Source organism: Perca flavescens, chromosome 1 (assembly GCF_004354835.1).
Source record: "Perca flavescens isolate YP-PL-M2 chromosome 1, PFLA_1.0, whole genome shotgun sequence".
In the NCBI taxonomy this organism is placed as follows: domain Eukaryota; kingdom Metazoa; phylum Chordata; class Actinopteri; order Perciformes; family Percidae; genus Perca; species Perca flavescens.
In genome coordinates this window covers 24,261,294-24,287,505 of record NC_041331.1, presented here as the reverse complement: position 1 = coordinate 24,287,505, position 26,212 = coordinate 24,261,294, and the positions used below count along the sequence as shown (strand labels likewise).

Genomic DNA, 26,212 nt, shown 5'->3' with positions numbered 1-26,212 from the left:
GTTATGGTTGGATAATGGGCAATACATGTAAACAATAAATATGAAAGAAAATACTTATTACATTTAAAAGCTAAAGTGCACTGAGTAATCAAAACAATAAGTGTATGAACAAGAGAAATAGAGTAAAAGTACAAAAAAATCAATACAAATCCCTAAATGCAGTAGACTACTCCCAGTTTTGAAAAAAGAACATAAAGGCATCAGAACACATGTAACACTTCCCCAATACAAAGTACATGTTTTTGATGATGTACATCTGTATATTATAATATATAATAACTGTATATACTTGGCATTTGCCAACATAACAGGCATAAACAACCGGTTCCTTATGAAAATTACATTCAGACTTGGGGTGGGGGGTGGGGTTGGTGACAGGGTTTGAACTTTGAATCAAAAGTTATGCTGCTTACTGAAAATAGTGTCTTTTTTTCAAGTGTCTCCTAAAAAAATAAGACTTAAGGTTCCCCAAAGGCTTTGACAACTACCTGAATGTATTGTAATGAAAGGTCTTGTAATGAAAAGACCTGCTAAGAGTGGTTTGTTGGCTGAACCATAGACTTTAAATATAATAATAATAAGTCTATGGGCTGAACATACAATAGGTGGGGCCCTACCCTGCCTAAAGGTTATTTACACAAGAAGCTGCCAGAAAAAAGCTAATAAAATTAATAAAGATCCAGGCCAGCACTGAAAGACTCTACCCTCAGGCCACTAGGAACCTTAATCCCCATACACATGTATTATCATCACACTGGTTTAAACTGTTTTAATGTGCCCATCAGCACAGAAAGAGGCACATTATACGTTACAGACTGATTGATTGATTTATGTTTATATTAAATTATGAAGATATGCTGTTTTTTTTCTGGGTTTTGGGGTTGTGAGTGTTTACACCAGAATATGGTATATTTACAGTCTATAATAATATATAGTCTATGGGTAAAGTCTTTCTGGGCCAGCGGGTTGCCAAACGTTGCAATTCCACCGTTGGCCGCTAAGCTCATAGTTGCATCAAAGCATAGCGTTGTTATATACTGTCTATGGCTGTTCCTGGGGGCATGGCAAAAACTCGTATGCGCAAAGACAGTGCAAAATTGACAACCTTTGGATATTTCCCAGTCTCGTGATCATCAAGTGATCGATTTTGATTGGTCACCTGCAAAAGTCACAGTTTCATTGGTCAGTTGTGCTTCTGGGTTAGGGTGGGTTTTTTTCTCTCTATTTCGTAACGTGTTTTAGCATATATGTGCTAGTACAGGTGTTTGTGTCTTTTTACCTCTGCGGTGTAGCTAATTGGAGCTTTTTTTTTTTTTAAACTAACCTTATTCAAACAGTGATACAACTGATCGTACACGTAGCTAGCTAACGTTAAATCCATAAGTTACCTGTATAACAGAAGCTAACGTTAGCTTGCTATCGACATAGTTAGGTTTTTGTATCAACGTTAGAATGGGTGAGGAAACTATCGACAACCCCATTAACACAGGCAGTGGAGCCGCTAATTACACCAATGTTGAGGGAAATGGCGAAACAGTAGAATGTGGTGTAAAATATTACACATTAGAAGAAGTGAGATCGCATAATGTGAGCACTGACACATGGCTCATCATCCACGATAAAGTGTACGACATTACAGGTTTCCTTGAAGAGGTAAGAAACACTTGCTGGTAGCAACTGCTTTAGCAATATTGCTGTCAACTTTAAGTTTGTACAAAACGTCTTTTATTACCTGTTTTGGCTAAGATTACTAACTGGAATTACAAAACGAGTATCAGCGTTGTGTTGACGTGTAACGTTTGCTGACTGCCTTCATTCAAGCTGTTCACGAACAGCGACGCGCTATCCATATATAAAGTTTAGATTTCGAGTTTGTGTTAAACAAGGTCCAGTCAAGCGATAAGTTACCTGGTATAACATTTATTTTACCCCTTAACAGCAATATTCATTTAACTACTTACAAGAACTTAGACCAACTGTGATATTGCATATCGATGGTCCTGTTTCATAGGAGTCTGACACTTAAATTATAGTCAACTGTAAGATAATAGACCCTTTACGTAAAATTAGTAATGCTACAGAGTTTAAATTCTCCATTTAGTGAAAGTTCTGCATTCAAAGCTTTAAAGGGAAGTTTATGGACGACCACACACGGATAAACAAAAATAACTTACTTAACGTTTTTTTTTTTATTTGAACAGAGACAATGCACGCAGAACATTAACCATACAACCAGGAGAGATGTAATGTACCGGGTTTTAGCAAATTGCTATTAAAAGTATTCATTATGCAATTCACAAGTACACATTATGCAAAATGGACCTTCACACATTCTGAAAATGATTATCCACTTTAGTCTTATCATTTAGGATCCTAGTGGCCTCATGGTAGAAGCTCCTGCTTTCTTGCAGTGCCTGGTGTAAATATCCTTTAGGCAGGGTAAGGCATTGTTTGTGTCCTTTAGGAAGGTTAGGGCGTTTGTATCCTTTTAGGCAGGGTAGGGTATGGTATTGTAGATGTTTAAACATGTTAGCAGAATTTTAATAATGGAGTGGAGGGAAAAAGCATGGTAATTCCCTCTAAAATATAGTGGTGTAGGGACAATCTCTAGTTGACCCAGTAGAGTGTAGGCTGCCGTTTTAAAATCCATCCGTGACCCTTTCCTGTCTATCTGTACTGTTTGCTACCCTCCTACCCCTACTGATGTAGCATAACATGGAAATACTCTAGGTACAGTACTTGAGTAAATGTACTTGGTTACTTTCCACCACCAAAACACCATATTGATGCATTTCACAAATGTGCCTGTGTTTTTATTGCGTCAGGTTAATGTGAGTGTGGGGGAATTAAGGAAATGAACATGCTCAACACTGAGTGACTGTGTTGATTAATTCTATGATTTCAGCATCCGGGAGGCGAGGAAGTTTTGCTGGAGCAGGCAGGTGCAGACGCAACAGAGAGTTTTGAGGATGTGGGTCATTCCACAGATGCCAGGGAGATGCTCCAGCAGTACTGCGTTGGGGAGCTTCACATGGTAAGATGTTAGCTCTGAAAGATATGATTCCCTGTCTGTAGTATCTTCACATGATATCAACATCCCTCTGTCAAATACTGAAGTTTAACTGCTATTAAATCATTATCATTGCTTAATTCTAACCAAGCTGAGTAATCAATCGGTGTCATCAGATCTCTTTGAGAAAAAAAACCCCGCTATTTCTTGCACAAAAGTTGCTTGGAGTCACAAGATGGGCATAACGTTAATTTTTCTTTCTTTAAATGTCTCTTCTATGTCCCACTCAGTCTCAGCTTCCACTCCACACATTCATGATTAAGAAATAATGTGGAAATATTGAGGGATGGCCATCTAACTAAACTGAGCAAAACTCATGCTGCAATTAAAGATCTTGTCAGTAGTCTACTTGGAAGACAACACTGTCCTGGGGGACAAAAAAAAAGCATGACTGTGCACCAGGACACTCAATACAGGCATATGAAAGAATGAGGCAACAAATTCTGTTGCGTGATGAAAATCTTTCTTAAAAGAATAGTCTGGTGCCTATATAGACTTTTAAAAGTGAGTTTTGTTTCCTCCCTTTTTCCTATTGGTTATCAAAAACAAGCTCTGTCTTTGTTCCATGTAAAAATACATTCAAAGCTAATAAGAGTTCAGTTATCTAAATTGACAGTTAACCCAAAGGGGGCCCTCCTACAGTGACAGTAAGTGAGATAAGACAGAAAGTTGCACATTCAATGGTTTTACATTTTCCAACTTTATTTATTTAAATTGTGTTTTATAAAGTGTGCCATGTCTGATTCTTTTTTTGTAATTATCAAGATAATATGGTATAGTGAGACAAGAAAACCATAGTGTGTGTGTGTGTGTGTGTGTGTGTGTGTGTGTGTGTGTGTGTGTGTGTGTGTGTGTGTGTGTGTGTGTGTGTGTGTGTGTGTGTGTGTGTGTGTGTGTGTGTGTGTGTGTGTGTGCTCTCATTAACAAAATACAAATTGCAAGATTCATAAGACTATTGAGGGCAGAGACTGTCCTTACTTTCTGATTATTGGTATGGCTCTCCAGGGACTGATTTCTGCAGTTATTGGCACCTTTACAAGTTTGTCTCTACCAACACACCATACAGAACATATTCATTATAACATATTCATATCATCATTCAATCCAGTGGATGCAACCACAAAAGAAAGAATTTGTGTGTGATTATCAGCTTTCTGATGCTTTTACCAGTCCCAAAAATGTCACACTTGTGGTGGCTATCAACAAGATAAATGGTTGGCATGTGTCCATGCTCCAAAATCTAGAACTGATATTTTGTAGGCTAACTACTTCACATTTAAATTTTGTCAACAATAAATATTAAACTGGTAATGCATATGAATACATTTTGATGATCAACTATGGACTAAATAAGAAACTGACTTAATTTTTATTCTTAGCGTGTTTGAGTGTAATTTGTATCAGCCATCACATGAAGATATTAATACTAATTTATTGATTTTATTTGCAGGATGACAGAAAAAAGGAGAACGCAAAGGTAAGCCTGTTAACTGAATTGCAACAGGAAAGTTACTGGAACAGAATTAACAAAGACGATACAGTTTTTGGTTAGTGGCTAAATCGAACAAGATCTTTTTTTAATTTGTATCCTTATTCCTGCTACAGGATGAAGATGCAGAGAACTCAGGGGAGTTCAGGTGAGTCATCGTGATGAACACCGTGTATCTGGCTCATTGTTTACTGTTTTCATACTTGTTTTGATATTCACTGAAAAGTCAAGTTTCTTGCTGCAAGTGAACATTGATCACTGTAGTTTATCTTCCTTCTCGAAATTTTAAAATGGAGAAAAAAAACGGGAAAGTGCAATTATATTTATAAAAAAAAAAGAATCTAAATGTATTAAAATCTAATAAGATTTCTATATTTAACTATTTTAATATTAAAGGCAAAGTTAAAAAAACAAAACATAGCCATAACTATATACAATTCATAGCTGATAGTTGCCTTTCTCAACATTTTAATTGCAATGGCTCAAACAATTAATATATTTTTTTTTTTTTTCCAGCCACTTCTGGACAGCGTGGTTGATGCCAGCTATTGTTGCAGTGGTCGTTGCTGTCATGTATCGCTACTACTACGTGTTTGAACACAAGTCTTCTTGAGTGCTGGCAACCTGTTTCCATCTCATTCTTTTCATCTGGATGCCTTGAAATGTTTGACCAAAACCTCCTCGCACTGAAAGCACACAGCAGTGTCTGCGTCCTCTGCAACAAGAAGAGGGAAGCAGTTTGATAAAGTGCTTTAGTCCTTGTCCCGTCTACATAGAGTGCACCAAACAGACAGTTGGCCAGAGACTTTAAGTTATCTGCCTTTAGTTTCTTTGTATTCCATTGTCACTATGCACGTTGTCATTAATGTTTAACGTTGTCTTTAACTTAAAGTTTCATATGCATTTGACCCATTTTAGTCTGTATGTTTATTACCCATTTTCCTGCTCAGATAAAGGTTATGTGAACAGCCTGGTATACAAACACCATCATTACACTGATAGACAAAATGGAAACATTGAATGAGATCTTAGGATGCAGAATGGTGATGCCGTCAAGGTAATGGTTAACCGTGACCATTCTACTTTTTTACACTGAATTATAACTTCCAATGCATTTCTTTAGCAGTTTTTACTGCTACCTTAATGTCAATAAGAATCAGGAGTTCATTTCATTCACTACTTGCTGCACAATCCTAGTTAAGCATTTCTTTATTGCATTTATCACTTGTTGTAATGGTTGTAAATGCAAAATCTTTCCAATTATGAAATTGCGGTGTCAAACTATTCTGTCTGTTCTTTTTGAAAATAGTGAGTTATATTGTATCAGTGATTATTTAAGGTAGAATGTATTCTGACTTGTCTCATTTTTCTACAGTTCTGTTATCAGGAGCTTGTGTAGATGGTCATACTGCCTGATCTGATGTGAATATAAATGTATGTGGTATGTAGTTATAATACCATAATGTTTTATTACCCAGATACAATAGCTGACAGTGAATGACGAGTGAATACCCTGAAGAATATAGTGAAGAAATATTTGTTATTCGACAGTTCCGTTTTAAAATCTTAATGTTCCTCACTATGCCATTTGTCATGTAACTGGTGCTTTTTCACAATTTTGTTATAATTTTAATGCATCTTAATTTTATTTTTTGGGTGAGTGCAACTGTCATTTGGCTTGTATTCAATGAAGTCTGGTGGGTGTTTCAGGTCACAGTGCATACATATTTAGTAATCTATTACCTTGAATTATCTAGGTTGCTGTACAGATGCTGGCACTGAAATATGTAATGATAAATTTAAGCTTTTCATATAATTTCTAAAATCACTCCTTTTATTGAACATTCTGAAATAGGCAATTTTTTTTTACCTATTACTCTCGAAACAAGCATTTTCCAATTACAAAGACAACAACTTAAAGTCCATTTACCACCTGAATTCACAAAAAAATTAAATGTATGACTATAACTTGCTATTTTTACATAATTACAACATTTCTTGCAGATGTTAAAATCTACTTGGTTGACTTTAAAGATGCATTTATCATCTTTCCTCTCAATGTCCCTTTCAATAAAATTAATCTTTCAAAAAGTAAGTGGCTGGTCACTGCTGTGTGAATAACTTCAGATATATAAATATATGGTATGCTATTTATGTATATTCATCATATGTGTGTAAAGGGTGAAATGTGTTATCACTCTTAATGTTTAGTCAACTGTCCTTTTAGAAAGTCACTCTCTGCCTGTGATAATTGTCAGACAGGAAGTAGTAAAATGAAAAGAAAATGCCCTCCAATATGATTATTACTGTTACATTAGTGCCTGAATGAAACATTTTTTAAATACTTTTAAGAAAGATGAATTTTAGAAAACGCCCTCCCCTGAATATTTCCTGCATAAATACTTTTTCAGCTAATACCCTTCACCTGGATTCTTGCCTATAATGATAATGGAATGGAGTGGAAATGTGCTAAATACCTATTCATGCTGCAAGAAAAGTTTTAGTCAGTGGAAATTGTGAATGTGGCATGCTTTAAAACTAAAAAGGATGGATAAAAACTTCTGCTCCTGATGTAGTTGCTCAGCTTCTGCAGTAGTCTCCTTCAAGACAAAAGTCTGATCTCTTATTGTTGAGGCCAGTCACAAGTTTAGAAATATGGAGGAAATATTTATTCATAATTCAAATTGAAAGTCCAAAGAGAAATTGAAAGTCCAAAGGGAAAACAAAGCGAGATCAAATTAAAAATATTATTATTTTTTAAATTTTCCATTTGGCTTTGGCTTTTGAATTTAATATTTGGCTTTTGAATTTCAATTTATCATTGTCTTTTAATTTTCATTTAATATTTGGCTTTTGAATTTCAATTTAACATTGGATTTTAATTTTCATTTAATATTTGGCTTTTGAATTTCAATTTAACGTTGGATTTTAATTTTCATTTGGCTTTTGAATTTCAATTTAACATTGGATTTTAATTTTCATTTAATATTTGGCTTTTGAATTTCCATTTAACATTGCCTTTTCATTTGGACTTGACACATGTCAATGTAAATGAGGAGGCGTGGCCCAAAGGCTGGTGGGAGGGTCTGAAACGAAAGGGGTGCAGAGGCACCTTATGAGCAGCAGGGGGAGCTTACTGCTGAGGAGCACACTGTTAAGCATCTGTCTGCAGATTCACCACTAGGCTGGATCTTGTTTCACATGATAGAAATGATGATGTAAGCTAAACACAAACCACATTTCATGCAACAACCGTGAAGTTTTCATGTAGTTACTATAATTGGGCCCGTGTTAGTGAGGACTAGATTAGGACTGGATTTAAAGCTGATTCTGGTTCCCAACTTTGCCCCAGGTGTGTCTGTTTAAAACACGACTCGGACAACTTCTCTCTTTCGATGTTATATTTAATTAACTACTCACAACTATCACTCCTGATTGACGGCCTTTTGTACAGCCCGTGTAGGCTACTTTTTCAGACTTCCAGCTAACAGCGGTGTCTGTGAACATCACTGGTCGGCCAGCAGGGAGGCGATCCCGGCCGCCACCAGCTGGCTGTCCCGTCAGACTGAAGCTTCTGACAACATCGGAGAAAATGTGCAGTTGGCCATCAACGTTTGTAAAACTGCCCATATTCAAACTCTACACAGTTAATTTATCGCATAAAAAAGTCTCAATAGTGAATTTAGTGGTGGAATAGCAGATGAAAATTGTAAAAAGTTTCCAGTTGTTTGCTGCTGCTAATACGGCAAACTCCCGATCTAGATTATAGAATCGATTGCTTTTTTATGTGAGGAGGCTCCATGTTGGAGAATAGCGCGGACACGCACCTCACACCGCGCGCACCACCCGGAGAAAAAAGTGAGAGAAAGAAAAAGGAGAGGTCGCAGTTCGGACGATGACTATCCGGTTGAGATTGTGTGTGTGCGTCCTCGAGATCTGACCACACACAAACCCACGTAAGCAGAGCTACCCACACCCATGTTTCTACTGTTGCTTAATTAAATATAACATCAAAAGAGAGAAGTTGTCTGAGTCGTGTTTTAAACAGACACACCTGGGGCGAAGTTGGGAACCAGAATCAGCTTTAAATCCAGTCCTAATCTAGTCCTCACTAACACGGGCCCAATTATAGTAACTACATGAAAACTTCACGGTTGTTGCATGAAATGTGGTTTGTGTTTAGCTTACATCATCATTTTCTATCATGTGAAACAAGATCCAGCCTAGTGGTGAATCTGCAGACAGATGCTTAACAGTGTGCTCCTCAGCAGTAAGCTCGCCCTGCTGCTCATAAGGGGCCTCTGCATCCCTTTGGTTTCAGACCCTCCCACCAGCCTTTGGGCCACGCCTCCTCATTTACATTGACATGTGTCAAGTCCAAATGAAATTAAATGGAAATTCAAAAGCCAAATGAAAATTAAAATCCAATGTTAAATTGAAATTCAAAAGCCAAATATTAAATGAAAATTAAAATCCAATGTTAAATTGAAATTCAAAAGCCAAATGAAAATTAAAATCCAATGTTAAATTGAAATTCAAAAGCCAAATATTAAATGAAAATTAAAAGCCACTGATAAATTGAAATTCAAAAGCTAAATATTAAATTCAAAAGCCAAAGCCAAATGGAAAATTTAAAAAATAATAATATTTTTAATTGGATCTCGCTTTGTTTTCCCTTTGGACTTTCAATTTCTCTTTGGACTTTCAATTTGAATTATGAATAAATATTTCCTCCATATAGAAATGACAGGATGATGCTGGGAACGAGGAATATGCCCAAACACAAGCATATGGGAGTTGGGGAACAGGTGCAAATGTTGCATCAAAATAAAAATGCATGAACTCAATAGTATGTCACGACAGTACTGTTAGAATTTAAAAGGAATACAGAAATGAAAAAATACAGCTGGGTTCAATTTCAAACCTGCTCTTGGCTACAAAATCTTAGAAGGGTGTTCATTTATACTTTAATGACCAAAGGCCGTCAGCGCCTTTAAAAAATGGCATTAAAACCCTAACTCATCATGGTTGTAGGCAATGAATTAAAAAGAAAGGTCAGTCTACTTTTCATGCTTTACACTATGGAGTTATATTACTGTCATTAGTCAAGAGCGCATTATTTCAATTTGAGAGCATTTCTCACTGATATTACGTTCAGATTTCTTGCTCTCACACCCAAATAGTCACTGCTCGCACTCAAAACCTTGCTTTCACACTCAAATATTCACTGCTCGTGCTTGGATTTGCTCTGCTTGTGCTCAAACTTTCTGCTTAGACTCAGATATGTTGTTGTTTGGACAGATTTCCTGCTCTCAGCTTTGAACCTTCTCCTCGCACTCAGGCTGATTCTGCTCGCTTGCTAAATTTCTGCTCTCGGATCTCTCCTGCACGCTTGGATTTTTTTGTGTTATAACCCTGCCTAAAGTCAACAACCAATAGAATGCTGTAGTGTTGACCAATGAAATGATCCCTGCCCCGTTGAGGGTGCGTTTGTTTTACTTTAGAACGTCTGTTGAGGGCGGCTGCTCTGTAACCAAGTTTATATACCACCGCGCCGTTTATAGCTTTATTATAAGTATATGTCAACAATGTGCACAGAATGGTCGACGCACTTTCACCTGCACCCATCAGGAAACAGGAGAAAGCTTTGAAGAGGGACGTATGAAGTTATGTCCACAACTACGAGGGTGAGTAATAACATAACTTAAGCACCTAGCTAGCTAGCATAATGGCGCTAGCATATAGCCTAGCTTGATGTCCATAAACAAATAGATTTTCCTTATTGTAGAAAATGTCAGCGATCAATGATTACCAAATTTCTCTCTCATATTGCTCCTCATAACCACTGAAAACTGTCAAAAAATCTAACCCAAAGTCAAATTATTATGGATGTTATGTGACTGATAACTGACTGATATCTGATTGATCATTGTTTAGGTACATTAAACCACGTTAAGCTTTTTCACGTTAAGCGTTAGAATGTCCCGGCTGCAGTTAAGGGAAACTGTAGCCTTCACATAATAAATATGGCTATGAAATAGAACATGAAATACATAAATGAGGCAATACATATATAGGCATTAGTCATTATAGTTCAATAGCCTAAATACATATGTATGTATATACTGTATATACTTATATTTATTTCCGGGGACTTTGATTTATTCCGTCTATTTATATGCACGTTATATTCAAAGGAAGTTTGGTTATCTCACAGACTCAGACTAAAAGCAGCAGCAGCAAGCCTGTCTGACATCAGTGCATCATAGCGTATCACTATCTGCAAAGAAAATAAAATATGAATAAATCACGAGTGCGGCAGATTCCCAAGTCCGCTAGAGCGGGTAACGCCAGCTCTGCAGACGGACCAGAGTCAGTCAGCACTGGGGAACGAACCGCGGGGACCGAGGGCACAGGGCTGGTGGCTAGTTGCTAGCTAGCTGCAGCAGCTAATATTAGAATATTCGACCCAGCACCGGAGGTCTGATCCCCATGATCTGATCATCAAAAACCAAGCCTTTTTTCGTTTCTATTTGAGTGTTTTTTTTTGTTATGAAATAGAAAATGAAAATCACAGCATATTTTAAATTTCTCCCATCCCCTTTTGGCCATGAAAAGGAAAAAACGCCTTGTATTTCAATTTCAAATTTTGTATTTTAAAACAAAAATCAAATAACAATTTGTTTTGTTTTTTAATACCTGTTTATGAAATGAAAATCGAATGAACGAAAAAGTACACAGACCCAGTCTGTTAAGTACAATTTCACCACTAACAAAACAGATCTAGAAATGATATGCTTTATTTTCAACTTAAATATGTTATTTCTTTAATTAATACAAAGCAAACTGAGCAGAAAAGAACAAGTATTTTGTTTGTTTGTTTCTCTTCTTCCAGGTGTGACTGAAGTACCCCTGTTGAGCTGCATCACAGCTGCACTATGTGCATGGACCAGTGTTGTTCCAGTCAGTACATTACTCACCTGTGTGCAGAGGACAGGCAGCAGTGGCACAAACCAAGAAGATTGGAAAGTCTGATAATAATGTAATTGTAAAAAAAATATAATAGTAAAATCATGTTACATAAACTTATCATTTGTGTTTCTTGCTTAAATTCACAGGGTGCACAACCAGGCCTGGGAGAGAAAATTACTGATGTCCACAAAACCAAATCAGAGAAGGTAAGGTAAGATAGTAATGATGTTAAAGAAAACTATGTACACCTAATATATTATGTGTTGATGTCTATGAATTTGTCTTTAATAGGAGCACACTATACAAAGACAACAGTGGAGGGTTCCTGGATCGGTCTGTCCTCAAATTGCCAGAGATCTACAAGGACTTCACCCTTTTCTGCACCATCACCTGCATAATCAAAGTGATAAAAGAGAGAACAAACTATTGTTTTCTCTGTTGACATGAATAGGTGCCTGTAATGTCTGCCCATATATTCAATCAATTCAATAAATGTTGATAAGTATCATTGATATTTAAATCATTGTAGTTTTTCAGAGCAATAAGATACAGATTATTAAAACAATGTTTATATTTGCAACAAATTAAAACCCTGATCAAGGCAAATTGTTTTTTCATTTTCCATAACATTTATAAAAAAAAAAAACAGTACAATTAAATTAACCAGAGCTGACACTTGGTAAATAGCTTTAATTTACCTTGTCAAAACAGTGAGTAATTCATAACAAATTGCACAATATTTGACACAAAACCTAAAAAGTGTAAGGTTCATACTATGGTGAAGCAGTACACTTTGCCTGTAGGATTTACTGTAGCAGGAACATTGATATTGGCAAACAGATGACCCAGGTTCAGGTGAGTTTGTGAGCAGGGTTATGAATAAAGATAAGCCTAGTGTTCATAAGAGGGATGATTCAGGTATTGCAACACAAATTAAGAATAATTCAATTAAATAGGAGGTATATACAACTAGTAGAAGATAAATTAACTACACAAGAGCAATTAAGGTAAAGTTATGAGGTAGTGGCAAGCTAAAGTGACGTATAGTCAATAGCATGGAGTCAAGTCAACAGTGTACACCAGAATAATATATACTGTGATTATGTAATGATACTGTTGTCTGTACTAACATAACAAAACAAACAAATAATATAGTGTATGATGCAGTATGGAGAACAACCGAGTCCCATATGAACCCAAGAGACTTTTATTGCAGCTGTTTAATGATGTTCACTACAAACAAAACTTGCAGATGGTTGTAGTCTGTATTCAGCCATACAGTAGGTAGATCTGGACCAGATGGTTGTAGTCTGTAGTCAGCCATACAGTAGGTAGATCTGGAGCAGATGGTTGTAGTCTGTAGTCAGCCATACAGTAGGTAGATCTGGACCAGATGGTTGTAGTCTGTAGTCAGCCATACAGTAGGTAGATCTGGAGCAGATGGTTGTAGTCTGTAGTCAGCCATACAGTAGGTAGATCTGGAGTAGCAGGGTGAATTCTAGCTATCATGGGTTGGTGATATGACACACACAGATCAACAGGGGTCGAGCCCCTCAGCCCCACCTGGATGAAAAGAAAGTAAAACAAAATACTTTTTTTTCAGTTCAGTTTGCTTTGTATTAATTAAACAAATAACTGCTATTTAAGGAGCAAATAAGAAACCATATAATTTCTAGATCTGTTTTTGTTATAGTGGTGAAATTGTACTTAATGTTACAACTTTTTAAACAGACTGATATGAATCCATCATTTTCAGACTAATGTTATATGAAGGAATGAAGACTAAATTCTGATGAACAACACAACAGTGATGCAAAAACTGACACAAACAATCCAGTTTCTGGTGTTCTTTCAGTTATATTACAATTTAGGTTTTACTCCTGGCTCTAACATGAAATTATCCAAATCCCCAGGAACATGGTTAACCAAACGAGGAAAAAATACAAAGTGAGGTCATCACATATACACATACAGTCCATCATATGTCGTTCAATCTAGCTATACAATAAAGAGCATCTATTTGTTTATGGACATCAAGCTAGGCTATATGCTAGTGCCATATGCTAGCTAGCTAGCTAGGTTATGTTATTACTCACCCTCGTAGTTGTGGACATAACTTCATACGTCCCTCTTCAAAGCTTTCTCCCGTTTCCCGATGGGTGCAGGTGAAAGTGCGTCGACCATTGTTGAAGTAAATAGTTAAAACTATGCTTACGTTTTGAAAACAATGTACTTTAAGGTAAAAAATGTAACTTAAAGGTGCAATATGTAATATTGTATGTAATACTGGCAGCTAGCGGTTAAAATAGTTACTGCACTACCAATTCAAAATACTGGAGAGTCGTTTCCCCCGCCCACACCTGCCCAGACTCGAAGTTCACGGGGGTTGCCAGGCTGAGACCGCAGCATTCACAACAATGTTGCTAGACGCTTTTCTCACATAGCCAGACATTACTCCACAGCACAGCGGAGTAGCTAACGTTAGATGCTAGTCTCACATAGCCAGACATTACTCCACAGCACAGCGGGGTAGCTAACGTTAGATGCTAGTCTCACATAGCCAGACGTTACTCCACAGCACAGCGGGGTAGCTAACGGTAGATGCTGGCTATATTGACATTCATAAAAGCCCGTGCTCACGCGGAGCTCTGTAACCAACTGACAGACACACTTTTTTGACTTAAAATTACAGTATGAACCGCTAAAAACACAACAACCTCACTGTCCTCTCCACACGCCAGTCAAGCACACTTCCTCGGCTTAGAATTACAATACGAAACGCTAAAAATACCACTACCTTGCCGACGGAACACACTTCATTGGCTTAGAATTACGGCAACAATCGCTAAACACACTGCAAACTCACAGTCCTCTCTTTCCGATTTACAGCCCCCCTCTCGTGGCTTAAAATAACTCACCGTTGTCGGCTCCAGCCGCTGAAGAGGCTACACGCTGTAAACAGCCATGGGCTGCTTGCCTGGTCCTCCCGGTAACGTTAACAGTTAGCAGGGTTAGCATGGCGGCGTTAGCCAGGACCAGTCGGGATCACTTTACTGGCTATATCTCAATTGTTTTTGCGAGTAACCAACTCGGAGACTCTAGCTATATAATTCAATGTGAGTACACAAATGCCCATCCCTAGTAGCTGTGATAAATTAGCCTGAAGCTAATGCTTACCTGTTCAGGAGAAAATATGCCAACTCTGCGTCCTTTTAGGGCTCTAAGCTGTCTCCATCTTTCAAATACATCTCCAATATTTACCAGGGGGTTGTTACGTCTGTGGTCACGCAACTGTTAGAAACATGCTGTTTTCTTTTTTTTATGTCACGTAGAATCTATCTCCGTTGATCCTGTTCGTTTGTTTGCTGCTTTCATGGCTGTACTACTGTTACAACTGTAGCGTGCTGGGTTTACGTTTTTACAGGTATATCTGGCAACCCGGCCTGCCTGTCAAACTGGGCCGTTGATAACAACACACAGATCAAAACATAAACATAAATTCCGTCACGGAATGTAAATTTCAAAAAGAAAAAATACTGACATTAGCATTGTTGTCAGAAAAGATAGTATTTCAGTTTAACATGTTTCCTTAATATCTGATGAGGCATTGGTGTCATTTCTGGATTTATTACAGTACAAATATTACATATTGGACCTTTAAAAAATGTAAACTGTTGTGTAACTGAGTGAAGGAATGTTTCAATACTGATTAAGCCTAATCAGCATTTGTCTGGCTCACACCTTCTCAAGCTTCTAAAGAATTGATTAGGTCATTGCTGATTTAGCATAAATGTAAAAGCGCTAGAAAGACTTATTGTTTAAACAACTTTATGAGCCATTGCCAGTTGAGCCAGACGTGATTAAGACAAAGAACGAGTATTGCTGTAGTTTGGAAACAATTGACACCATCTCATTAAGATCCTGTGACCGGGTGTAGCCTCAAGACACTGATTGGGAACATACAACTTTTCTTTTGAGAGACATCTGACCAATAGGGGAAGATTTCATTTGAGAAACCACCCAGATGTAGGGGAATAAATGTATGATCCGGGGAATGTCACAGGACTGTTTCGATGTGACTCCACAAGGAGATGCATGGATTCAGTCTGCTGTCAGCTGCAGTGTAACATTTGTTTTGTCATGTCACAGGACTTCAGCTGTGACCCCGCAAGGGGAAGCTGCTGTAGTCCGCTGGTGACAGTGTATTGTTTGTCATGTCGCATAGCTGCAATATGTGTCCCGACAAGGGGAAGCATGTTTGCAGTCTGCTGCTGGCAGTGTTTCATGTTTTATGTTTGATTGTGTCTTGACTGTCGTTTTTTGTGTTGTTTATTAAACCTTTTAGTTAACTTTCAATTCGACCCCAGCCTCCTCCTTCCTCCAGAAATCAGAACGAACACGTCTTTTAGACATTTCTTAACACCATTCTGTGCACATTGTTGACATATACTTATAATAAAGCTATAAACGGTGCGGTGATATATAAACTTGGTTACAGAGCAGCCGCCCTCAACAGACGTTCTAAAGTAAAACAAACGGGCAGGGATCATTTCATTGGTCAACACTACAGCTGGCATTCTATTGGTTGTTGACTTTTGGCAGGGTTATAACACAAAAAAATCCAAGCGCGCAGGAGAGCAGAAACTTTGCAAGCGAGCAGAATCAGCCTGAGTGCGAGGAGAAGGTTCAAAGCTGAGAGCAGGAAATCTGTCCAAACAACAACATATCTGAGTCCAAGCAGAGTTTGAGCACAAGCAGAGCAAATCCAAGCACGAGCAGTGACAATTTGGGTGTGAGAGCAAGAAATCTGAACGTAATATCAGCGAGAAATGCTCTCAAATTTAAATAATGCGCTCAGTAATATAACAGTGACAGTAATATAACTCCATATTACACTTACAGGGAGGTGAGCCAAATTATTGAATAATCACACTATGGTATCCTTGTGTTACAAATGTAGTGTAAACAGGTTTTAGGTACCTGATAATGTGGTTACGCGCTTATACACTGTTTGTTTTTTCCATTTTATAGTGTGATACCAGCACAAAGCGAAATATAATTGAGTCCTGCATATGCCTGCTTCCCTCAGCTACATTTTCCTGTCAAGAGGAGCAGGAAGCACTGATTGAAATTAAAGCCTTCCCATCTGCAACTTCCACAAGAGTGCCCATGACCAGCAAACTGCAGAAAGCACAAATTAACACCCATTGATTCATTCTATTTTAACCAGGCTGGACTTATCAAGAACTGGATGCCCTTTCATTACATAAATTGATGATTTAAAAAGAAAAGAAAAAGAGAATAAAGCGTTTTAGTTTATCCGAAAAATATTCCAACACTACTTCAATGTGCATAAACACCACAATTTTAGCAACCAACAAACTACATGGAGAAACCTTGAATAATTAAAAAACAAAATACACACTCAATAGTATAGAATGGCAGCAATTCATTCTATTTAGCACCACCACGACCAGTCATAAATGATTATACATTTTATGATGTTTAAAAGGCCATGTCCATGTTGCCATGCCATATTTAGTAGTAACACAAGGTGGCACCACAGCCTCAAGATGTTATTATATGGTGTACCAGTCATTTCATTTGGCTTTTACCGGAAACAGCGAAAATATATATTAAAATGGCTACTCTGACAGGTGCACCATCTCTAATAAATTAATCGCAGAATTCAGCCGTGTTCCAGGTTTTCATGGGCATAGATCAGCAGTGAACTCAATAAACAATTCTGTCACACATGGTGGCAAAGACATGCAATGATGAAAGACACCATGCAATATTCTTACTGTGATAGTGTGATACTGCATGCAATGAGATGGTTTGAAATAATGTCTAGACACAATATACTGACAAAACTGACATCTGTACTTTTTTGCACTCCTGTCTATCTGTTGTATAGTAAGCCAAAGTAAGTTTTAGAAATGTGTTGTAGATGTGTGAGACCAGAACATGCATGTTAAATAGCGGTGTCTTGTATTCCATGTCAGATGGGAAAAATGTTTGGCATAACAAAGAAATAAAAAAGAAATAAAATGTTTGGGAGTATACGAAACCCTCAGATAGACATCATTCCCCATGACTGGATCGCCTGTCATTTCTATCTGTCATCCTCAAAGAGGGCTGAGGCTGCTAATGCACAACACTCCAATGTCCTGGGAGACTAGCTTGGCAAAAATCTCAAACAGCTGGAAAAACACTTAGTTTGGATGCTGCAGGAATAAACATGATGCCTGATAAGTGGTTTCACTTAGTCCAAAAGGTCACCTATTTGTGGAATACATATTCAGTATCATTTGTTTTACTTGAGACTGTGGTAAAATCTAATTCCTGCTTCGTTTTCATGCACACGATACCATGGAAGCAGCGATACATTTGTCAGTGTCAAATTCTCTGTCTGCAGAAGGAATCCCGAGAGGGTTTTGAAGCTTTGACAACTAAGGACTAAATTCACTCAAGTCACAGACATACATACAGTACATACACCTGCTGTGGCCTACTACTATACACATGTGGCCAGCATGGGTAATGTATGTGAAACAAACTTTCATTTCCAAGCCAGTGTTATTACAAACCTCTGAATTAAATTTCTGTACACTAGGGAATGAGGAAACATTGCAAGCGTTAAATGCTAGGAATTTTGCTTTCCAATTCCATCTCCAGTAAAACAAATCACCAACAGCATCTACAAGTGTTGGAAAGGTGTTTGCAGTCCCACTATCAACTTGGCCCAAGACATATCCACAGCATACTAAGAAAGTGATGTTTACTGGAAGGAAACCATGCTTTGTCTGACAAGGCAGAGCAGCTTGTGCAGTAACATGCCGTTATATAGTAGGAGTGAACTATTCAGGTACTATGAGTAAGTTACACTGCTCTTTATTGGTCTTTTTACAGCTCTGCTTCGTTATTTAGTAATGTGGAGAGCAGCAGAAAATTATGAATCACACTGATTCGTAAACACTAATGCCATTATAAATCTGTAAAGCAATAATGGGATATTTTCACTAATGAAGAATTTGTAAATACCTAAATCAGACTAAGTGAAGACAATTCAAAGGCATAATACTTTATTTCATAATTTATCTGTAAACCAAAACATCAAACCTTACTTGTTCATTCTTTATAAAATTAGGAATTTAGAAATAACAAAATGCATGAATACAATACAAAACTCATTTGAGTTGGTCATTGTTCTCACATAATTTATGACAGACCTTCTAATGCTCAACACAGTTTAATCATTTCTACAAGTTCATGGAGGGGGCCACCATTTGCATTATGCACAAACATGAATGATGGGGACACCAAACAGCAACCCAAAGGCTAAAATAAGTTGCATAAAATGTTTCTGAATTTCAAGTTTCTTTTGATGTATTTGGAAAACTATAAACTTGATTGACTTTAAATCTGAATCAACCTTCACTGTTGCAGTTAACTCTATTCAGACAAAGATGACATGGGCATTGCCAAGTTGAGTCCAGTAGTAGATGATACTGAGAGGAAGCTCATGAGCTTAATATCTCAAAACAAACAACCGCAGCCTCAGCTTACCAAAGTTATCTTTTGCCGTCACACATGTGGTGACCTTTCTACAGTGTAGCTGCATAATTACTTTTCTCTTTACTTACACTCAAATGCCTTGACTCAAAGGTTAACTTCTCCTAGCTGTTATATGCCAAGGTCTTTGTTGCACTGTTTAAATTGAAGAACAGGTAGATGGCCTCAATCCTTCAAAGTGTCCGTAATCGGATAGTGATGTTAGTTCACAAATGTCTCACGAATTAAAGTCTAAATATCAGTTTCATGTTTAAAGTTCAACGTTTTGACCTCAGCAACAAGTCTAATTATGCAACAGCTGACACTATTAAAATATAGCTGTATGCAGAATAATGATTGGCATTTCTGGGGCACAGACAAGGTTGATAACTATAAAACAACTAAAAGGTGGTTTAAGAGGCCATCTCTGACAGTACATTAAATCTTAGCAAGACTGTGTGCATGAGTAAAAAATGTTTTTAAAGTTAAATAAGTTATAAGTTGAGCCTGTGTTCCGCTCAATTGAACACTATTTTTAGACTGCAAATTGATAAAATATAAGAAAAATGTATAATAATCAAAATAACTCAAATTACAATGATGTAGTGGTTATTTAAGTACTTGCCATCATAGTCTGTCTTAGTATCAACCTGTTTGCATTGCAACCCATTACAATGAGTCTACATCTTACCCTTGATACCTTATGTTGGGATATGTCAATAACTTGGCTTCAGTTGATCCGACAATAGAGAACACCAGAGGTCACTGACTATGTCCATTCCAATGGTGCTCTTCAGGTGCAGATGTTCTAAGCCAAACTCAACAGGGTGCAGGTGGAGGATACGCTGGAAGAACGCTCATGGACACTGTTTTTATCCAGAATTCCTGACACAAACTGTGTATTTGAAGTGTTGCAGTACCCTAGGCTGTCAGCCAGTTTGGGGCAGAGGGCCAGAGCCAGCCTCTGGAGGACAAGGTGGAATTTCCTGCGGAAGCTTCGGTTAATCCAGAAGTAGAAGATGCAGTTGAGGAAACCATTGGAGGTCGGCAGCCATACCACCACAAACTCAATCCACTCTGGTACGCTGCTACCTGAGACTGCTGTAGTGCAGAAAACATGGGGATTTAACTGGAGCAAGAAGTCAACAGTTAACACAAGACAGCGGGTGAGACAAGTTGTTGACCTTTTTTATGAAAGGGTCACAAATGACACAAACACAGTCTAGCTATGGCTTGTTTATGAACATGTCTATAAATTGATACATCTATTTTTTTTAGTACAAGTACAATTAAAGTACAAAATTAACTGGTAGATTTGGTGGAGTGGAAGCAACCACTTTACAGTGAGAATCACTAGCAGATCACTTTGAAGTTTTAGTTAAGACTGTCAGCTTCATTTTGCAGGGATTTTCATCCATATCAGATGAATTACGCCCTCTTTGGAAAATGTCTTCATCACTTCTAAAAATATTCAGCTGTGACTACACTTTCAGTCTTGATTACTCCAAGACAGCACGTGGCAAGAAAAAGTTATTAAAAAAAAAAAAATATGGCCTGAGTCATACAGCTGGCCCTGGATCAGTATATCCATGCCCAGAATTACATAAATAGCGTTGACAGCCATTTCTCACAGGCACAGCTGAAATCGATGGAGAAATTTGTTGAGGGGGAAATAGCCATAAAACTTGCCTTTAAAAAATAAAATAAAAAAATTCTTACAGTAGATATTCAAATCCTTACTTTGAGTTCTCTTGCTACCTTTGAACCCAGAAATGTGATTTAAGCAGAACAATTACTCCAACTAAAGCTAAAAGCCATACACAACGATGTAGCCATTGCACACTAATTTTGCACTTCTTTGATCATTGTAAGATCAACTGGGTAGACCTGGCTACACAAAAAAAGTGTGATCCAAGTGCACTTTTCATATATTTCACAACAGTTAACACTATCTAGTCTAGATATACACCAACAGGAGGAATCAGCTACAATATTCTCTAGTTTTCTTCAAGATATGACTTCCTCAGATGATTCTAGGCCCCTTTGTATTAGTTTACTTAGTGACTAAATTTAATTAAAGTAAATGAGTGAAAAGGAGCCAAAATGTGGTAAACAAGATGTTCTCACTAATGAGCAGGTCAATTTGAACCTTTATCATGATGCTAGGGAATTTGGGTCTGTAGGAAAGCCTTAGACATCCATTCATTCATCCAGTATGTATTCACCAATATCCACTTTGACAAATAGGCTGTATGTTAGAAGCATTGTTTTTAAATAACAGTACCATCAACAATATCAGAAGAATAAGGGAGTCATCTATGGCAGGCCCTTTCATTTATTGTTTAAAGGAACATGCCGACTTATTTATCTTATTCACCGTAACCCCCAGAGTAAGACAAGTCTATACATACCCTTCTCATCTCCGTGCGTGCTGTAACGCTGCCTGACGGCTCCAGCATTAGGTTAGCCCAGCACAGATCCTGCAGGTAACTGGTTCCAACTAGCCTACTGCTCCCAATTGTGACAAAAGTGACAAAATAACGCCAACATGTTCCTATTTACATGTTGTGATTTGTATAGTCACAGCATGTACAAAAAACAACGTAACATGAGACACAGCCGTCTTCTAACAGTAAACAAACCGGGAACTATATTCTCAGACAGGCTTGCTGCGAGCATATCACTCCGCCCAAGTACTATATTCTTCCGCCTGAGAATATAGTTCCCGGTTTGTTTACAGTTAGAAGACGGCTGTGTCTCATGTTACATTGTTTGTTGTACACGCTGTGACTCTATAAGTCACAACATGTAAATAGGAACATGTTGGCGTTATTTTGTCACTTATTCGGAGCAGTAGGATTGCTGGAACCATTCACCTGCATGTTCTGTGCTGGCCTGATGCCGCTGGAGCCGTCAGACAGCATTACAGCACGCACGGAGATGAGAAGGATATGTATCGACTTGTCTAACTCTGGGGGTTACGGTGAATAAGCTAAATTCCCAATAAGTCGGCGTGTTCCTTTAAGCTTCCCCCGCACCTCCTATAAATGTGTATAAATGTCGGATTCATTGCTTACCATTGTAGATCATAGCTGCCATGCAGGGTGTCCAACAGGTGTAGTAGGCTGCCACCACAGGCACAAGCACTCTGGATGCCACATTGTGTCTGCTGCGACGCGCACAGTTGTATTTGCGCAGTTTCAGTCTCTGTCTCTTGGCTGCGCACCACACTCTCAGGTTTGCATATGTCATGATGATGGAGCAGGGGAAAAATATAAAGCAGGTCAAGCTTAGGGTGTATCCAACATTTGTGGAGTAGGACGGATTGCAAACCAGGGACGCAGTAGAAAAATGAACCTCGATGATGCCATCTGGAAATGATATTGGCGACAGTAGAAAGGGTGGGAAGCACCAGGCGAAGGCAATCAGGAGCAGTGTCCTTTTTCTTGTCAACATATATGAATATTGAAGCGGGTAAAACACTGCAATGTACCTCTCCAGGCTTATCGTGGCCAGTGTATACATGCAGGTGGAGTAGACGGTGGCATTACAAAAGGCCACGATATGACAAAGAGCGTCTGGCCCTTCAGTGTAGTCCTTTAGCAGACTCACCCAGAGATTCAAGGGCATGACCAGCAGTCCAAACGCAGAGTCTGCAGCAGTGAGAGAGAGGAGAAAGTACCGAGAGTTTCTTGACCAACCAGCCACGGAGGAAGTAATAACCAAGAGAACGGCAATATTTCCCAAAGTGATCATCACGCCCAAAACGATAATTATGCTTACTTTGACGGACCGGTGAGTCAGCTCCTGCAGTCTCTGAGGGTCAACAACTGACATGTTGGAGTCGTCAGAAGTTGAAAAGTTGAGCGTTAAATACATTTTCCCTCACAGTATAATGGGTGCGACAAAAACATAAGGCACGAGAGGCAAAACAAATGGTTTGAAAGACAATTAAAGTAGGCTACGCAAAACTGTAACCAAAAATGTGGAGTTACATTAGAAAGCAGCACTGCTGCAGCCGCTTGTAGCTTTTTTACCTCAACAATCAGATGCACACCTGGTCCAATTAGTGGTGATAGTCTACCTCGCCAAAAAGCCTGCAACAGTGTCGCAATTTCTTTAACTGGTATCTAAATCATTTCTTTTTAACTAAGGTTATAAATGTAATTTTATAAATTGTATAATGTGTTGTATAATATGTCTCTCATTGATAGTCTATTGTGTGTTGTTTAATATAATACATTAACTGAGGTACTCTTGCCATTGGCTTTACGTTGTACAGTATATTGAGACAGTAGCCTACAACTTAAATCATTTTCCAAAATATAAATATAGAAATTGCTATTTGTATATTTAGTTTAAAGTACTAAAGAGGCAATTGAGGTTATATTGCATGAATTGCAAATGGCAGATGCAATTTTGCATCAGTCCAAAATGGCTTGTATTTATTGTATAAGTGATATACTAATGAATGTGCATGTGTATGTGCACATAGTAAGATTGATATGCAACCAATATAAAACATGTAACTTTAGGGCAAATAGCTTAGGTATCAAACAAGAGGGGCTCATAGTAGGCCTTCTCCGGGATAGGTTGGTATTATCTCCGGTACATCTTAATACAAATTCCCATGCCATAAATCATTCCTCCTGTCTTTATTAGCTATAAAGCAATCTCGTCCTAGTGTGACTACTCTCTGAGAGATGGCACAAAGTTCACAGCCCTTGTTTCGTGCAAAACCAATTTTTTTTTATGTTAGTCCTATGAAATTTTAGCAGTCTGAGTTAGCCATAATCAAGCAAACCATAACTCCCAAAATGTATTCATGGCATTTGAATGTATTGAGGTAGGTATACTCTGCTATTTACTGCTTTTTGCACTTCTGGTTAGATGCTAAACTGCATTCCGTTGTCTCAGTACCTGTCCCCTGTGCAATGACAATAAAGATAAATCTAATCTACAATAGACAAACTAGATAGAAATAATCTGAAACTATACTTTAAGGTAGTATTTAGGCACACAATCTAACAGGAATCCATCAAATCTATACAGTGAGGTTTTATCCATTAGTGTGGTGGCTGCCAACTTCTCTCCTTCTAAAAAAAATAAACTCCATGACAGGGCAGATAAAAGGGCAGGAAACCACTCAGGTAACCATCTGTTTCAGAGTTATTCTTCTGTGTAACAGTCAGTCCATTAAATAGCACATACCAACACACACTTCCTGGGCACAGTCGCCCATTTTCCTGCATCCCCAGGAACACTAATACTACCTATGATTTATCATTCCCCTAGCAAACAATAACAATTTTTACACATCTTAGTGTCTTTCATTTAAATGAAGAAGACAATTTTAAACCTTTATATTACAGTAAATTCATCATGAGACCCAATTGAAGAAAAATAGCCTTTATGGAAATGAATGTATTATTACTTAATATATACATCACCAGAATGAACAAACATGGCTCTGCATTGTGCAAAAAACATTTAGATCAATGAAAAAATGTAATATTTGTATAATAGAATTCAGGTAATGAAATCATATTTTAACTCCATAATTACATCTCCCTGCAGAGTCCTACAATATGTACATATGTACTGTAACAGCAGTGTAGCAGCTGCTACAGTTTGCTAAAGGAGGAGCCTTTCCTGTAAAAAGTATAAAGCACACACACAGGATAGACTGTATACAGTATATAGCTCAAAGCCACACAGCTTTTCTGTTCTGCTACCATGGCAGGATCCCCCAGAGGAGAACTGACAGCTATCTGTGTTTGATATGTGTTTCTTGCCGTCCTAATGGGCGGATTTCTCTTGGTGATGTCTAACACAATGCTTGGAGGGCCTTCATGTTCATTGCACAGTCAATTGCATACTTCTTACCTGATTCTGTTTCATTTTGAAAAAAATGTGAAAACAGCAGAGTCACAGATATAGCACAATACTATATGCTACATATATTACTAAAGGGTAAAGAGTGAATGGTAGCCTATTTATTTTCGGGAGGCAAATACCAGATCCATTTTTTCTTCTCCAAAAATGTTCCGGTTTTGCTCCATTAGCTATCCTCATGATGCTACAGAATTGATTTACAACCATCAAAGTGATTTGTCAGCCAATGTTTGTTTAAAAAGAGTAACCTAATGCACATTTTGAAAAAAAGAAGAAAGTGCACTCTGAGCCATTCTCTTCTCCACTCATTTCATTCATAAATCCAGCTGCTTTTAAAATATTTCTGTGTGGCACAAAAATCACGAGATGTTTTTCTGTGACAGAGAGTGAGTCTGTGTTTCTATGTTGGTTCTACATGTGTGGGTGTGCACACACCAGCAATACTTGCCCAAAGGTGCTTGTGTAAATGTACTTGATCCCATGCGAACATGAGTGAGATAGAGAGAGGATGAATTCGTACATGCTTGCAATTGACTATCCTGTGAGTGGGTGGACTCCTCCATTGGCCAGCTACAGTACAGCACTTCCTCATGTGGAGGTAGTTAGCCATTGATTTTATCTGTCTCTGTGTGTGTGTGTGTGTGTGTGTGTGTGTGTGTGTGTGTGTGTGTGTGTGTGTGTGTGTGTGTGTTTGTGTGGGCAGCAACACTATCTAATTCTACCAGTAAGGGTTGATGCAGGATGTTTAGGAGAGATTGTATAGCAGGGTGGTTTGATGGCCGATTTTGTGAAAACTTGATGTCTTGACAGTCTGTCCAACTGATAAGGGGCCGCTGTCAGCACAGACAAAATCAACCTGGCAGGTTGGAAGTTATTAAAGTGGTGTCTAAGATATATCTTCTTTGTAGGTACACACCAATGTGTACTCCTGTGGTACTCCAGGTGTCAAATAAAGCAGAGCATCACCATGCTGTGTGCAGAGAAAAGTGCAGAAGCTGAATTTAGCAAGTGGACTGCTTATAGATAACCATGCTTTGCATATCAAATACAGAAGAAATGTAAATGAATTCAGATTTGACTCCATACAAACAATCTTCATATGCTGCTGTATCTTTAATCTAAAGACTGTTTATTGTTAAATGTTTTTGATGAAAATGGGGACAGCATGTGGAAGGTACCCTTTGTGTTTGGAAGAAGGTATACCAGAGATGAGACAGAAGCAACAAGACAAC

At 38.0% G+C, this 26,212-nt stretch overlaps 2 protein-coding genes across 2 annotated transcripts; one reads left to right on the top strand and one right to left on the bottom strand.

The window, feature by feature from the left end:
- Window positions 1–1,188: 1,188 nt before the first annotated feature.
- Window positions 1,189–6,141, top strand: cyb5b (cytochrome b5 type B). Its single transcript, XM_028576697.1, has 5 exons — window positions 1,189–1,653; window positions 2,906–3,034; window positions 4,521–4,547; window positions 4,676–4,707; window positions 5,076–6,141. Exons 1-5 carry the CDS (start codon window positions 1,453–1,455, stop codon window positions 5,170–5,172), a joined length of 486 nt encoding a protein of 161 aa, XP_028432498.1. The 5' UTR covers window positions 1,189–1,452; the 3' UTR covers window positions 5,173–6,141.
- Window positions 6,142–18,599: 12,458 nt separating this feature from the next.
- Window positions 18,600–23,161, bottom strand: zgc:162592 (adenosine receptor A2b). The gene is made up of 2 exons (XM_028579430.1): window positions 22,163–23,161; window positions 18,600–20,186 (listed from the first exon to the last, which is right to left on the bottom strand). Exons 1-2 carry the CDS (start codon window positions 22,962–22,964, stop codon window positions 19,894–19,896), a joined length of 1,095 nt encoding a protein of 364 aa, XP_028435231.1. The 5' UTR covers window positions 22,965–23,161; the 3' UTR covers window positions 18,600–19,893.
- Window positions 23,162–26,212: the final 3,051 nt, after the last annotated feature.